The 17,362-nt window shown below is 33.5% G+C and overlaps 1 protein-coding gene across 5 annotated transcripts in view; it reads left to right on the forward strand.

The window, feature by feature from the left end:
- Positions 1–17,362, forward strand: part of SMAP1 (small ArfGAP 1) — a 155,300-nt gene that overhangs the window by 59,000 nt on the left and 78,938 nt on the right. For 4 of the 5 annotated variants that reach the window (XM_054569563.1, XM_054569564.1, XM_054569565.1 and 1 more), the window contains exon 3: positions 16,589–16,674. In XM_054569563.1, the coding sequence (XP_054425538.1) occupies positions 16,589–16,674 (86 nt within the window). Of the gene's footprint in view, positions 1–9,995; positions 10,117–16,588; positions 16,675–17,362 lie in introns of all 5 variants that reach the window. The other variant, XM_054569567.1, reaches the window with a different exon arrangement.

A 17,362-nucleotide genomic window follows, 5' to 3' on the forward strand; every position in this document is an offset into this window, starting at 1 on the left:
CTCTACATACGACAGAGCTCCTCTTCCAGGTGTCCTTTGATGAGAAATGGTTAGGAGGCACTCACTTAAAAAAAAATCCCATGAGTAGACAATAAAGTTTTACTTAAAAATAAAAATAGAGAGGCCTAATCATGCAGACAGGTGAACCATCTAATATTCTTTTTAAGTAAAGCCAAAATTGTTCCTTAAAAATTATTCTGGGACTTCTATGCTTCTATGCATGAGGAGGTAAGTGGTGAAGACCCCAAGGTTCTATACCATAGAGCACAACCTTTATTTTAGCCTAGAAAATTTCAAGACAACTGATTGTAGAGAGGCAATAGAACAAAGTGATTAAGAAAGTTTTTCCTACAGTCAGACTACCAGAGTTTTAGACTTGGGTGGTTACAGGTGGATACTTAACTTCATGTGTCTGTTTCTTCAGTTGTGAAATGGGAATCATAATAGTGCCTACTCCTGTAGGTTGCTGTGAGGATCAAATTAATGAATATGGGTAAAGCATTAGAACAGTACCTGGTATATTTTAAACACTCAATAATGTTAACTTGTAAGTTAGTAGTATTAGTCCATTTGTTCATTATGTAAAACCCTAAGTATTGCTGCCTTGAATATCTTTCTGATAGTGATTGAGCGGTTTAGTTGCCAAATGCACCACTGAGTAAATAAATTGATTCATTGTGTCATGTCATTGAGTATAAATGAATTATTTTTTGCTAATATTTGTGGAAAATAATTCTTTTTTAGTGATGTTTTATGTTAAGGCATTTTGAGATGAAGAGTTAGGTAATCACATCAGTTGTCTGTTGAGGTTGCTCCTTATTCAGATTTAAGCATATCATATTTCCTGAGTGGTAAGTATGTTCCATATAATCCAGCTCTATACCTTGCCATTTTATTAATTAATTTAAAAAATTGAGGTGTAATTACAAAGAGAACAATTTACAGATATAAGTGGGTTTTATGTGTCTAATGTTTATAGTGTGTCACCAATACCCCATTGGAGATATACTGAGCATTTCCAGCACCCTAGACAGTTTCCATGTGCCAATTTCTAGTCAAGTTCCTCAGGGGCAATGACTACATTAATTTCTATACCTTTAGGTTGCTATACATTGGAATTCTTTCTTATCTTTTGGGGTTAGTTCTTATAAACCCTGACTCTTAACTCAGATAAGGGGAAGTATAGATCACATGTGATTTAGTGTTTCTTATTCATACCATATCTTCTTAGAATTTCCTTGATGTAAAAAATACTTGTGTGGTATTTATAGAAGAGAAATACTTTTACTACATATAGTTCTCCCCATGTCTTCCCCTCCCACACCCCAACATTTCATGAAAATCATGCTTATATTTTTCAAAGATGATACTTAGTTTTGGTTAGTTCTGTTTCTTTTAGATCTTTTCTTAATGTGGAAAAGTGATTTAATCTTCAAGCCCAGTCAAGCTATTACATAAAAGTGTTATTTTTTGTGTGACTCTAAAATGTACTTAAGTTTTGCCTCAGAGTTTTTTTATCAAGTGGTATTATATGTACAACATATTTCTATATATGTTATATGTATGAGAACCTGCTTTAAGGGTATCTACCATATCATAGCTGTGCTATAATTGCTGTATGCTTCTTTTTAAAAGAAAATAATTTATCTACCAAAACTTATTTTGATTTTCATTACCATTGAAATACAGTTATTCACCTTAAATTTTAATCAAAATTCTCGCTTTAAATGTCGTTCATGGTCAGATTAAATATCTTTTTTGGATTTATTGTCAAGTACTTCTCATTTTTTTTGGAAAGAACAAATTTTTTAATTCTATAATAAATACTATAGCTTTTACTTTTTATTTTTGTACTGGTTCATTAACCCCAAGTGTTTTCATTTTCCCCATTGTTAAAAAATTCTTAATTATTAATTTTTAGTATCTGTATTGAAGGAGTTAAAATGAAGAATATTTTTATTATAGGGGAATGTTACTTGTGCTCTTATATTTCTTAGTTCATCTCATAGAGTCTTGTTAATTATGCTGCCTAATAAAACATCTTGGTAAGACTTTGTCCATATTGGAAGTATACGCCATATATTTGGTATTTATCTTGACAACTTTTAGACCACTTTTAATGCATTGTGTATCTCTAAATGTTTAGTAATCTTCTCTCAGAGGCTCTTTGTTTATTACTCCCTAGTGTTATTTATTGATATGGCACTTAGTATTTTCTTGGGAACACCAAGGGTATACAACTAACATTTATTTATTTATAAAATATATCTTGGGGAAATTTGAAATTGCCCAGTTTCCATACACATGTGTTTATCCTTAGAGAACTTGTTTCAATATTTTGTAGGTATCTTCCCGCCTTCTTCTCATATCTTTACCATTTTTGCTTTAGCTTCGACTACATTTGAGCTGCAAGGAAAGGCTTTTTTAAACCCAGCTCTTTTTATATAATTTTTTACTATTATAACAAGAGAATAGAAGCATTCTTCCCTCTGTTTTGTGTCCACCCCATCTGGGGCAGTGTTTCTGCTTTGACTTCCTGCAGTTTGTTCTCTTTGTTTAAGGGATAGAGTGGGTGGTGGTGGTGGTTGCTAGTTTTCTCTGCCTTTATTTTTATTCTCAGCCTTTGCTCCTGCTTTTCCACCTTATTAAAAGAATGCATTCACTTGGAGGTATCTTTAAACTCTTTCTTCTTCTTTGAAACATGTTGCTTTACCCCCTCCTTCCATAAAAACATCTCTGTCATACCGTTTCCTTTAACCTGGCTCTTGACTCTGTTATACTTGACTATTCATTTGTTTGCTTGTTCAGTCAATAAGCATTTATTAAGCACTCACATTGTGCCAACCACTATCTTCTAGGGACTAGCTCTTCTTTTGGCAGTTGAATTCCTGAGCAAGGTCTTTATCTGCATTTTCATTTCTTTACCTTTCTTTTCCCCCTGCTAACTCATTTCTGTTCCCATTATTCTGCCAAGTTGGCACTCACAAAGAACGCTAGTTATCTTGATTGCCAAGTCCAGCACTCTATCCTCCACCTACCCCCTCCCCTGCCCCGCCCCGCCCCCTGCCTTGGTCTTCCTGCTTCACTTGACACTAACCACTGCTGTTTTGAGTTTTCTCTTTGTAAAAGAAACTAAAGTTACTATCCCATATCTTTTATTTTGTTTGGTTTTTTACTGTTTCTTTTTCTATTTTTCCCATGTACTGGAGATTTTCTACGCTTTTATATTTAGCCCTTTTGTCTTTCTCTGTAGGAAAGCTTTTTTACTCTCATGCAGTCAGTTGCTATGTTTTTGTGGAGATGATTTCCCCCCTTTCCAGTAGTGACTTCGACAATGAATTACAGTTTTGTTTTGTTTCTTTTTAGATTACCTCTTGAAGACCTTTGGTCATGGATTTATCATTTTTAAGAAACCTGGAATATCCTTGGCCTGAAGTAATTAGTAATTTTTTCAGGCATCCATTTCATTTGTATGTTCTATGAGGCTGTAGTTAATTGATTATAGGGCACTGAAATTTCAACATAGCTTTACATTATCTACACATCTGTGTATATTCTATTGAATATACTCACAAACTCTTGTGAAGTTGTTTAAATCTTGGTTGCTTTATGAAAAATGCTTGGCAATGAAGCAAAGAAACCTGGATGTTAATACAATCGTACAAGTTAAGAGACAGGAATAAGTATCACCAGGCATGGATTTTGTATGTGTGTGTTAGATACCATTATGCATTTGAATAGACAAAAGAGTAGACTATCAGAATTAATTGTTTTATTACAGTATCAACAAAACCTCTATATGTTACAAATGGACACAGGACAAAAGGATTTATGAAATTGTGTTTCAATTTGAGAAATCCTGGCTACAGTCAAAGTTATTAATGTAATACATGTTACATTAGTAGCACATGTAATGTGAAGACTGGTAAATATCTGTTTACCTGCAAATTGACAGATCTAAGATTTAAATAATTATCTGGTTGTCCAGACTGGCTTTCTTACTTTCATCGTTTCAGTTAGTCTTAAGCTAGTAGTGTTCTGTGGTTCTTTCTCATCCCTCTGTACTCCACTGGTTCTCATTTGTTTATTCCTTCTGTTGCTTTCTGTTCTCATTTCTCCTACTAGATCTAAAGTTTTAGCTTATTTCTGATCTTCCTGTCACTGACACCTCTTCATCTGTTTTACATACCACATCCAGGGTAATCTTCCTGGAACACTGCTTGATAATTGTACTTCTCTCCTAAGAGATTTGGTTCTTCTCTGAGAATCATAAACATTTTATTGTCCTTAAATTGGCAGTCTTCTGGCATCTGGTTTCATCTTGTGTCTTTGACCTTAATCCAGTTGCTTTACAACCTATAGCTTTGGCTATCTAGAGACATCTTTTCCTGTTGAAGAAATCTGATGCTGTGTTCTTGTTTTATGCTTTGGTTCTGCAGTTGTCCTTGTTGACAATGTCTTTTTGCATATTCCTTGTGTCAAACCAAATTCTTTCCATTCTTTAAAACCCATCTTTAATTCCTACTCTAATAAGATCTTCTGAGCATAGGCTGTGCTTAATTATCTCATATATTTTAATTACCTTGTGCATCTTGAGTTAACTTAATTGTAAGCTTCTAGTAGTTAGAAACTTTATCTTATGTGTATTTGTAGTCCTTCTGATGGCTACCATATGTGCTTAAGTTTTTTAAAGGCAAGCCAAGAGCAATCTTTGGTTTGCTATAATTCTGTTAGCTAATGCTTCCTCTCTTTAGCAATGAATGGAGAGAATGGTGAAAACAAACAAAAACCAAGCATTTCCTTCCAATTTAAAAAATATTTTTACATTGTTTCTTTTTAATTTTCTTGATATCTGTCCCCTTTCCCCATGTTTCTATATACTTTGAAATTCCAAAAATATAGCAGTCATAGGGAGTATAACTTAAGTAGTATGTAGAAGTTTAAAGGTAATATATGCAGATACTATAAAGGTGGTACTTTCAAACCAACCAAACTGAAATTGATTGCCTTGGAAAGTAGTAGTTAGCTTACCATTATTGAAATGGTGTGTGCAGAGGCTGGACAACCACTTGGAAATGTGTAGCTGGTATTCAGGCATTGAATGGACAGGCAGGGAGTCGTTTAGATGACTCTGAAGTCCCTCTCATTCTTGAGATTCTTTGATTGCATGCTCAGACCTCTTAGGTTACCATAGCAGTTCAGAAACATTTTCATTATTTGTGTTTCAGTTAAAGTAATATTTTTGAGTAATGCAGTTAGACATATGATTCAACTTTTTCCAAAAGTGAAATTCCACCTCAGAGGATTAAAAATTACCTGTACTCTTGGATAATTAAAAAGAATGTGACAAGATTCTCAGGTTAAATTTGAAAGATGGGCTCTAAAAATTTTTTGAACAAACATCTTTGCTTTTTAAATTTTCTTTCATAAGGGAAAAAAAATCACTAGTTAAATGGTTACATTTCTGTTATAATCTTTTTATTCCTAGAAAAACCTACTATAAGGTTACTTGGTAGCCTTTAGTTTAATTTAGCAATAGATGTGTCATAGTATTGACCTGCTTGTCTTAAACATTTGTTCTTTCTTAGAAAAATTTTTTTCCTAAGGAAGCTAGAATCATGGTTTTTCACTAATCTTCATTGATAAGCCTTGTATTCTGTGACCTCAGCTTAAATTCCTAACAGGCCAGATGCAGGGAAAAGAGGCAAAAGAAAATTGATAGATACTTTGTGTGTAGCTAAAAAAAATAACCAAAATTAGAATTGTTTATATGGGTGGTCATGTTGTGTCCATCTTCATTGCTAAAATTGGGATACACATGTAAAGGTTTATGAGATAGATGTAGATCGTGAAAGGGGCTAAAATACACCAAAGTAGTTTTCTCCTCTTTGACTCTGTGGCATAGTATATTTTAGGTGATGTTATGATAAATTTTATTCTTTAAAAGCACATATTAATTTTGTGAAATAAAGTGCCTTGCAGTGTGATAGAGTACAGCATTTCTGTGAGGCACCTCTGCCATCTTTAAAAAAATAGAAACCTGGAACTTAGACTGTTGATAGGCAGTTGAAACTTAAAATTTTTTTTTTATTCTCACCCAAGGACATTTTTAAATTGATTTTTAGAAAAAGAGGAAGGGGGAGAGAGAAACATCGATGCGAGAGAGAAGCATTAGTCAGTCACTTTACTGAACACACCCATACTAGGGATCCTATGTACCTGGACCTGGGATTGTATGTGTCCTAACCAGGGATGGACTGGCAACCCAGGCATGCGCCCCAGCCTAAAATTGAACTCACAGCCTTTCAGTTACAGGACGACACTCCTACTAGCTGAGCCACACAGGCCAGGGAAAAATTTAAATTTTACATTAATCATGTGGTGGTGCAGGTTTGTTTTACTTAGAACAGGATCCAATAATGCAGTGTGTTGATGAAGGTGACATAAGTTATTATATTTTCCATGGGTATTCTGCAGAGGAGAAAGATGGCAGTATATAAATTATATTATTAAAATTAATTTTATCTGTTTTGTTTATTTTTTAATGAGGCTACTAGAAAATGTAAACTCAATGTAACTGGCTCAGCTTATCATTTTGTTGTACAGCAGTGGTATAGTTATAGTTACTATGCTTTTACTTGTAGCCACTGCATCCTTCTTTTACTTAATGGTTACGTGGTATATCTTCTTTCATGCTTTTTGTTTAGCTTATCTGTATCATTAAAGAGACTTCTCTTAGACAAGAAATGCCTACTTCTGGTACGCTCTTTCAATATGTAGTTGGAAGTTTTTATTTCAATGACTTTAAAAATATTTTTTCGTATTCTTCCTTGGTTTTTTTTTTCATGGCTTTCTTACTTGTATGTTGGATCTTCATTGCCTAACTCCTGTATTTGTCACTTTATCTTGGATCACTTTCATTACTTTTTTTAATTTAAATTGAATTATTTTTTTCTTTTGCCTCTTCAGTTTTCTTATGTTTATTCTCATGTTCCAATTATTTCATATTCATTTCAGAAATATTTTTCTTTTATCTTTAATTCTTTCTGGAGTTATTTTAATTCTCAGCATTTCTAATTCCTGACTTAAGTGTTCTTTCATAACTTCACATCTTTTAACTAATTTTACATATTCTTTTATATCTTGTATATATCTTTTAGCTCATTTTGAATTAGTAGGTTACAGTTTTGATCTGTTTTCTGGACCTACTTGTTGTAGTGTGGTTTAATTGTAGAAATGTTATTCTGCTTCTTATTCTCTTCTTCTAATAACTTTGTATGGGCTTTGACCTTGATTCTTCTCTGTTGATTATTTTTATGAGACAACAGTTTTCTATTACTTTTAAAAGGAATTAAACTTCAAGATGGTTTTTTTAACTTCACAGACCTCTTCAGTTATTTTCATGTAAGTTTTAAAAATAAGGTCAACTGTTTTGAGATTTTCTTGCTCAATTTTATTCTCCTGCTTTTATTTGGACCTTCTCTTCTTTTATCTCCATTATTCCTGACCTCAGCTTTGAATCATTTCCTAGTAGTTTCTCTTTAGTGGCTGCATTGTAAGAGTTCATAGGGACTAGGTTGTTTTATTGTGGACCAGCTTACTTGCTATTGGATTGGATAAAAAATTGTTTTAATTTCATGCAATTTCTTCAGATTTGTTCACTATTTGTATCTTTTTACTATTTTAGCATTCTTTTCCCAGACCCACCTGATTCCCTGTGAGGCATCATAGGAGGTCTAATGGTCATTAGGGTCTTGTCCCTACCTGATAGCATTTAGGTTTTTTGTACATATTGTCCAGGGGTTTTTGGTTTTTCTATCTAGTTACCCTTCCCTCCCACCCCCCCATGAGGAGCTCCTGGGAGCCTCAAACATTGTCACCACTATTACAGAGTTCCTAAGACAATGACTATTTAATAAAATGAAGTTCCAGTTAAAAAAGCTCATTTGGAGAACTCCATGATTTAACCACATTTGACCTGTATGTGTTAGAATATTATTTAGTTCTCAAGGTTTTGACCCTTGGATAAATTTTCATAGCGCCTTACAGAAACAGCCATACAATAAGCTTTCAGTATACAATTCTTAGTACACATTTATTCAAGAAAACACAAGGTCAAGCAACTTTTTTCTTATTTTGTGGGAAGAGTACTTATTATCATTCCATCAAGCTGATGAACTTTCTCAAATCATGGCCTCATGTACATACTTAACTTTTAAAGTTGATTGCTCTTCAATTTATCTCCCTGCTAGGATCATTAAGTCTATGCTCAAAGAAGAACAGAGAAATCAGGCAGCTTACAGTGTTGGGCTTATGTATTGTACACTTGCAAAGTAAGATGAAGAAAGAAATATGATACTATCTATAATTTTAAATTTAGAGTTTAATAAGAAGTTTGCCTTTTTAAGCAACACTTTTTGATCAGATAAAAGTCACATTTATTTTGAATTTTATTGTGCAAGATTATACCCTATATTTTCTGCTTTTTCTTAATTTATTAACTGATTTTAAGGTTAAAACTTTTAAAAAGGTCAGTAATAGTATTTAGAATTCTTTTCTAGTGATTGGCTATTTTCTAGTGTTCTAGTGAAAACGGTGGTAAGATGCTACTTAATGGAAGTCTTTCATTAATTTAACTCTGTTAATTTTATATATTGCCTAATAAGGTAGATTGGAGAGAGTTTAACTAAAGGAATAATAAATTATTTGAAGATAAAGGCTTACATATCCCCATATAGAGTGCTATATTTAGTAGGAAATTTTTACATGGTAGTGAATGAATACTAGTATAGATAGATTACATGGAAACAATTATTAGTAATTTCATTGCACATAATATTTTAAAGGTGTAGTCACTTCTCTTCCTTCCTTTGTATGAATATAATAATGATAGAGGATAACAGGCATAGTCAAAACACTGGTTTGGGACCCTAGACCTGGATTTTGGTTTTGGCTTTGTTAACTAAATAGGGTATGATCTTCAGCAAGTTACTGCTTAGTGACTCATTATTGCTATTTTTAAAGATATTATCAGCATCTAATGATATGGTAAGTTTAAACATTTTTTAAATGTCTTAATACTATTTTCATGGTTTCTTTTATTTGTTTTCTAAAAATACACTGTGGTTGTGTGGAGGGTCTCTTAGGTAGAAAGATGGAAAGCGTGTTGTATTTGAGAAAGTAAGTTAGTGTTCTACGACCAGAGCATTGGTTAAAGTTATGGTGTCATGGGAGGCAAAGGTGAAAGCTGCAGCCAGAGGCTGGTTTGGTCTTAATCCTAAGGGATAGAGAGTGGGAACAGGGACAAAGCAGGGGGCTCTTAAAATGCTCTAAGTTGAAGAGTGACATTTAATATTATGTTTCTTTAAGAACATGAGTCTGATGGGCTTGTTCCTTCAGTGGCTCAGTGGGTGACTAGATCTTAAGCTACAGTACTGGCAGTAGGGTACATTATAGGGGGAAGCCTACAAGAAATATTGAAGAATTAGAATCTCTAAGATTCTGACAGAGGGAAGAGTCCAGGACGACTCCTGAGCTGGACCTTAAGCACCTAGGATCAAAGGAGTGGTTGTTCCTAGACTTGTAGCGATAAGAATTTCATAGCAAGTACAGATGACAGAAGACTGTGATGTGAAACTTTTTCAACTTTGTCTTTAATTTTTCAACTTTGTCTTTGCCTACATTAAATAAAGAATGCATTCTTTCAATTTTGTAGCAACTAGCAAATGTTGTAGCAGATGCTCAAGATCTGATTATCAAATATCTAGATACTGTGAAAAATATGAAAATTGGTACCTCTTAGTTCCACATCATTATTTAAAATTTTTAATTCTTAAATGTGTGGTTTACTTAACTTTGTTCTCAAAAAGAACAATTAAAACAGAAAGAGAACAACTTCCCTAAAACACAAGTTTATGAAAACTGAAGGAATGGACTCTGTATTAAATATTTCCAAAGAGTTCCTGAGACCAAAAACGGTGGCCCTTCTTTTCCAGCAGCTGGAATCCAAAAGATCTTGAAACCAGTCCTGAAAAGCTTGCTCCTATGCAAGAAATCCTGGTGGCTTTTGAGAGGAAGATAGAGAACTATTCTGGAAAATTTCAAGTGGTAGTAGAGGTGAGTCACTGACGTGAAGAATGTATTCAGGGACTACAAATATTCATTTTCTCTTTTAAATTGAGGTTTTCTTTTTTAAATACACTTTCAGCTAAGGCAGTTTGAAAATCTTAAGTTTTGTGTTCTAAAATTTTTTATGAATGGAAAGAAGTAGAGCAAGTAGTACATACACACACACACACACACACGCACGCACGCACTCACTCCCTCTGAAATTTTAAGAGGCAAAAAACAACATTGAATTTTGAATGTTGTAATCTTCAGCAACAATCGTGTTTCTTTAAGATGATGATACTGGGAAAAATATGGTAAATGCTGTATTTATACTTTTAATGTATTTTTACTGTAAGTTATATTTGAGTGAGATTTATAAAAATGTCCTAATTTGATTTGATTCATAACCTTTTTGATCATCAGAAGACTGTTCTTCTAGGAGGAGTGGAGGATACCAGTGAGGAGGGTCTCTCTGCTCTGGATATCCTGGCCAAGTTCCTTGGGGATAGTATTTTGTTCAGAAACAATGCAGGATTGATATAACTTTCCTCTAATTATTTTATTGTTTTGGGGAGTGGGAAATATATGGTACGAAAGTCCAAGGGTATAAAAGATAAAGTGAATAGTTTCTTTCCCATTTCTGTCCCTCAGTCATTCAGTTTCCCTTAGTAGAAATAACCATATTTATCAGTTTCTTGTATATTCTTACCAAAATATTTTATGCATATGTACAAACATACAGGTGGTACATATTTTTAGTGGTTTTCATATCCTTACATACTACTCTGTAGACCTGGATGTAAGATTCTTTTCCCCTATTTGTACCTCACAAAATTGGGTAGAAGAGTATTAATTTACATGGTTTTACCTTTCTTCCTCCAGATTTAATATAGGCGTGTAGCATCCGTCCATTATACACTACTATGTAAGATTCTATTGTTTTAATGTTTTGTAATTTTGCCTTTGTGACTTAAGATCTAATCGCTATATTGTAACCTAATCATTTGCAACAATGCAGATGGTAACCTCAGTTCTTTATGTTGTAGCTGCTCTTCTTTTTCCCCACTTATTTCATTTTTTAAAAACAGTAGTCACCCTAGAAGGGCAAATCAGTACATACATAAAATTTATGAAAATTATGCAGATAGCTTCCGAAATAATACATTAGTGTGCATTTTTAGTTTTAACAGCAAATGGTTGTTAATCAGGTAAACATTAGTGTCTGAAGGAGAAAGTATAGGAAGCATTGTGGAGACAAATAGGAAGTAGGTACTGAAATAAAGGGGAGGATGTACAAAGATGAAGGAGAAGGGCGGTCCAAGGAGCAAAATAGTTCTTAAAAATAGCCACTCGACTGGACTGAAGTATATTTGGCTTTAGTTGGCTAGGACAAATCCATAACCTTAAGTAGTTGTATCACTTAGTTGGATTTTACAAAGAGCTTTGCTTACCAATATTTTGGAAGATTGAGGAAAAAAATGATGTTTTATTCTCAGGAAAATGAATCATTAACTAGGAATATCAGGTGGCCTGTCATTTATTATTGTTTCCTGATATTGACAGTTTTCTAAATTCGGGCACATTTTATATCTATCTGTTTCTGTTACCATTTATCTTCACATTTATTTCAGGGTGCCCCCCCCCCCCAGTAAAACTGTTTATGAATGTGGCTCATTTACCAAGTTTTTCCCCTACTGTAGATGCCCCATTAACCTAAAAGTGATTTTTTTAAATACATAATATGATTACATAAAAATAAAATTTCCTGTTACATTTATTTGCCTACTGATTGATTCTGCCTATTTTTATCTATTCCCACTTTTTGTTATATTGATTGATTTTTGTTTAGTTGTATTTTGTATGTTTTGTCTATTAAATTACACAATTCCAATAAATACATGCCAATTAAAACTTTAAATTGACAGTCCTAGTTTTCTTCAGTCTCTGTAAAACATTAAGAACTTAGAACTCTTTTAGAATATAGGTTTTATTGTTTTTAGAGCAAAAACTATGTTTGGGTATGATTGGACTTTCTACTTAGAAAGTTTCAGAAATAGAAATGTTTCATCCACATTAGCTTATGATGATAATATGTCAGCCATAGATGCTTTTCAGCATTTCAGTTTAAATAGTAGTTTTGAAATTGAACCTCAAGTGATGTGTGAGGCTTTGGGCAAGTGTTCTATTTATTGGATTATGTGGAGAAACTAAAAACACATAGGTTATGGATTGACAAGGGCAAAATACTTCTAAACAGTAGATTTTGGGATTCTTGAGTGTGATTTACTATACCATTTCCAGCTGAAGCCTGTCTTTGCAATTTTAATGGCAATGATTTTGAAGTTGGTTCATTCAAAAAGTACAATGTAAAATTCATCTTTGCAGGAACATATAAAATATAACAAATTGAATTTAATAATGTTCTATTTAATATTATTTACTATTTAGGAATAGTATTTAGGAATAGTAAGTAATATGCTGTACCTAAATGGTCATTGATTTACAAGAGGTATATGCGCTTTATATAGCCCCCTTCCCCCACCTTTGCAACCAGTCTGTACATCCCAGCTCTGGAAAACTGAATTGTAAATGCCACAAAATAAGCAACTAAAATTCTCCCAACAGTCAGTGCATTTTTCTAAATCATTTTCAATGGGAGGACCCAAAAGAGAAAGAATAATGTTTTAATAATAGGAATGATGCTTTAATAATGGAGGCAACACTTACAGTGTTCTCTTTATGTTGACATTACCTGGATACTTCTTTCGACTAGTTGGTGCATGGTAGTAGTAAGAATTGGAACTGAGGGAACTTGATCCTGGTCTCAACCCTGTAACTAATCCATTGTATTACTCTCTTTCTGCTTCAGTTTCCTTAACTGTAAAATGAAAGCCGAGCCCCTAAAGCAAACAGCCTGGTGTTTGTGTAAGCCCTGTATGACATAGTTCCCAGTTCTATTAGATGTAGCTTGAGATATCTAAACTACTGATGGCTGATGTTGATTCTGTCAAGACTTAAATACCCATGGAAGCTAATAATGTTGGGCCTGTACCTTGCAGCTTCAATTTCCTTCCCTGTCAAATTAGGATAGTAATGCCTAAATTGTGTTGTTTTTTTTTAAATTTAAAATGCCATATATGTATATACAATCTATATCATATATTACACATGCAGTTTATAACAAATCATTTACATGTAAAAATAAAGTATTGATACTAATGTTTATCATTGTAGTTATAAGGCTGTTTTCATTATTTTTTTGCTGATCACCAGACAATAGAATAAATTTTCATTGGTGTTCTATAGGACTCTTCCCCATAGTGTCTTGAAACTGTGAATAACTGGTTTGTACCATACTCCTATCACATCCTCAAAATGCCTGCTCCTATTTTTTATTTTCCCCTGTTTCTAATCTCCAAAATGTTTAACCTTTTATCTCTACTAATCTTTTCATTGCTGCCCTTTCTTCTACTATACTCTATTCTACTTTTTAGAAATTATCTGAGCTTACCAATATCTTCCTTCTTACAAAATGATCTTTCTGCATTGGTGATATCATTGAATCCTTGTTTCCCACAGGCCCAACTCACACACTCCCGTGCACCTGGACCTAGTCAGGTTTTTGGTAGTGGTCTCTAGTAGAAATGATTCATTCTTTCACATTCAGATTTTATACCTCCTTTTTTGTTCTCCTAATTGTAGTGGATCGCATCCCTAGTACAACATTAAATAATTTGGTATAATGTACATGTATGCCTTGTTCCTAATTACTTTTTTGCTAAAATAAATTATTAATGACCTACATTAAATAAAGAGAATATTTTGTATAAAATGTGTATAGTCATATTCATTGACTATAAGACATTGCTGATTGTAAGCTACACCTCCATTTTATGGACTAATAAGAAAAAAATTATAATACACAATTGTAAGATGTATTACTATTTTATAAATGTTAAAATATGAAGAAAAACGTAGCAGGATCAATGAGATATGAATGTATAGTAGATACTGTTTTTAGTCTTACTAAATTTTTTTGTAAAAATTTCCATGTATTCTTATTTGCTTGGCAGAATCTTTTCAAATTTGTTTAATTTCATAGTTTCTGTGAGTTGTATCTAAGTTACTTTTTGCTTCATTGCAGATATGTGCAAACTAAGAGATAATTTTTTTTCTTGGTCTCATCCTTTCTAAATGTTTAATTCCTTTATAATTGTGTAACTTGATAATCTCTACTTCCAAAATCCCACTATGGCAGAAAGGCACAACATCATTTGAATATTTGAGATAGAAAACATTTTTTCTATTTTCAGGAAGGGAAAGCTACATTGTACATTTCTCAACTCTTCTTCCACCACACAGAATTACATATTACCTCTACTCATGTACTAAATTCATGCTAGTCATGATGTAGTAGAGTCCTCTGTCCTTGTACTGTCAGTTCACCTACTGTAAACTTTTCTTCATCTATTTTTTAAAAAATTTATTTTATAAGTGACATACTATATTAGCATATTATCAACCTTTGAAGCTTGTGGATTTTGCCTTAGCTTGTTTTTTCCCCCTAGAGCTAAATAACAACAACAAAACTCTTTAATTCTTTCTTGGTTTACTATTACCATATACTTCCTAGCCCCCTATTAATTCACTTTATCATTGTCTCTAGAAGAATGACTTAGAAACCTCATTTACTTTGAGAGAATACTTATGTTGAAGTGGAGTGGAGCAGACATCCATAAGTTAGTGTATGTTAGTATTTTGCATACCTTAAAACTCTCAGTTGTGAGGAAAGTCACTCATTTTTTATTTGAAGGAAGGTAAGTTCTATGTACCCTTGAGGGCTACAACTCAAGGTTGACATCCAGTAATCTGTTAAACCTGGATTGTCTTCTTGGGGCTGTGGGGGCGTTTGTCCAGGAAATCAGAAAAATAAAAGGAATTATAAAAACTGATTTTCCTACCAATTAAAACATTTTAAGGAACTCAAGCTCTATGTAAATGACATAATAATAGGATAATGTTTTTTGTAAATGTTAATTTAATGTCTTATGTAATGGACTATCGAGAAAGTATGGTTTTGCTAGTCTTTACTCATAATGATATTGAAACTTAATTAAACTTGTTGAAATGACTATCAAATACTCTTGGGTTTTATAGATTTTAGGGAGGAGGGCCTGTGAACTCCTGAAATTGTTTGTAAAATTTGGCCATTGGGCACAAGTATTTTTTAAAGGAGAGGACCCATAGCTTTCAGCATAATCTCAAAGAAGCTAATAACCCCAAAGAAATTAATCCCCTTCTGTAGAGTTCTAGGTCAGCACTATTCCTTTTTAATCTGCTCTCTGTAGTGATACTGGTTGTAAATCATGAAACCCCAGAGTATTTTGAAGTTTAAAACAGAAAATTTGATCCTGAGTTGTTACTTTGAAAAAGGCAGCATTATTCAAATGGTATATTTAAAACAATAATAATACTGCCCATGGACAACCCCAGAAATTCACTTTTAGGAAGTGGTGAGTATAAATGAAGATGTTGTTATAACTGTATGCACAAAAAAAGTCATTAGAAAACTGGGGGTACATATATTTTGAAAAAAAATGTGAAGGATTAAAAATATGCTTTTATTTTGAACTTGAGTCATTTCATAATTGTGATTTAAATTATTTTTCTAAAGCATATACAGCTTTGTCCAGAAGGTATCCAGCCATGTACTATAAAAAATAGAGACATTTTTTGAAGAAGATACAAGATACAAGAAACATTGTACATAGAACAATGATGCCTCAGTCCCCTTCAAAGTAGGCACCCAGGGACCTCACACAGTTCTCCTAATCACCATCACTTGCCCAGTCTTTTTTTCCCTGAATCTCATCGATGGTATGAAATCTCTTCCCTTTCAAGATGACTTTAGTTTTGGAAAAAGCCAGAAGTCTCAGGATGCCAGATCTGGGGTGTAGAGGGGCTGAGTCACCTGGATGATATGATGTTTTACCAAAAAACTCTGCACAAGATGTGATCCATGAGTGGGCCTCTTGTGGTGATGAAGCTTCTGATCACCAGATGCCCATCGCTGTGGCTTAGGCATGGAGGAATGTCCAAGCTTAACACAAAATGTGATGCAGATTTGTTGTTCTCCTCGCTCAGCCATTTTGAAAACAAAGGCCACACAGTACACCTGTTCACTTAATGGCATCTACCACCCCCACTAACCAGTACAGTGAATTTATCATTGTTCACACATGTGTGTTCCAGTCCACTCTCCTTGGCTGCTGGGTTACATCGATGTCACACAAACCATTCTCGTTATACTAACAATGGCTGGACTTTTTTTGGACAGACTTCATCGTATATATTTGTAAATAATAAATGTTACCTGGTATTTGTATATATGTACGTATATATGTGTGTGTGTGTGTGTATACGAATTACTTTTTTAATGTTCATGTGAATAATGAAAATACTTTTCTTTTTATTATAGTGCATGCAGGATATGGGAAATACTAAAGCAAGACTACTTTATGAAGCTAATCTTCCAGAGAACTTTCGAAGACCACAGACAGATCAGTATCCTTTAATATTTCTGTATTGTGGGTTTGTAAAGAATTGATTAATTTTTACAGTTTATATTTTAACTGTGTTTAGGAAGATACGAACTTTATCATACTGTTGTTCATTAGAGAGAGAACTTGATTTCCCCTGAACTGTGCTTTGTATGTAGTCAATTTTTGTTAGGAATCTGGTGATACACAATCTATGTATTGTTTTTTTATGTAATTATTACTAAGTATAAAATTATGACTAATTCTTCTTGATATTCAACTCTTGATTGGAGATTTGATTTGTGAGCATCTTGACTATTTAAAAAAATCTTTTTCAAAGGAATTTTCTTCTCTTTTTTTTTTAATTGTTCAGATACATTTGTTTCCATTTTCCTGAAACCACTTTCCCCTGCCCCACCCACCCCCACCTCCCACCCTCAATCCTTCCCCACTTTGGCTTTGTCCATGGGTCCTTTATACATGTTCCTTGATTTGACTTTTCCCCTTCACCCCCTTCCTCCTTTCCTCTTGTTACTGTTGGTTTGTTTTTTCTTTCAGTGTTGCTGGTTATATTTTTCTTGCTTCTTTGTTTTGTTGATTAGCTTCCACTTACAGGTGAGATCACATGGTATTTGTCTTTCACCCCCTGGCTTATTTTGCTTAGTATAATGCTCTCCACTTCCACCCATGCTGTTGCGAAGGGTAGTAGCTCG

Source organism: Pteronotus mesoamericanus, unplaced genomic scaffold (assembly GCF_021234165.1).
Source record: "Pteronotus mesoamericanus isolate MK-2021 breed Mesoamerican mustached bat unplaced genomic scaffold, CSHL_Meso_final contig_20, whole genome shotgun sequence".
Taxonomy (NCBI): domain Eukaryota; kingdom Metazoa; phylum Chordata; class Mammalia; order Chiroptera; family Mormoopidae; genus Pteronotus; species Pteronotus mesoamericanus.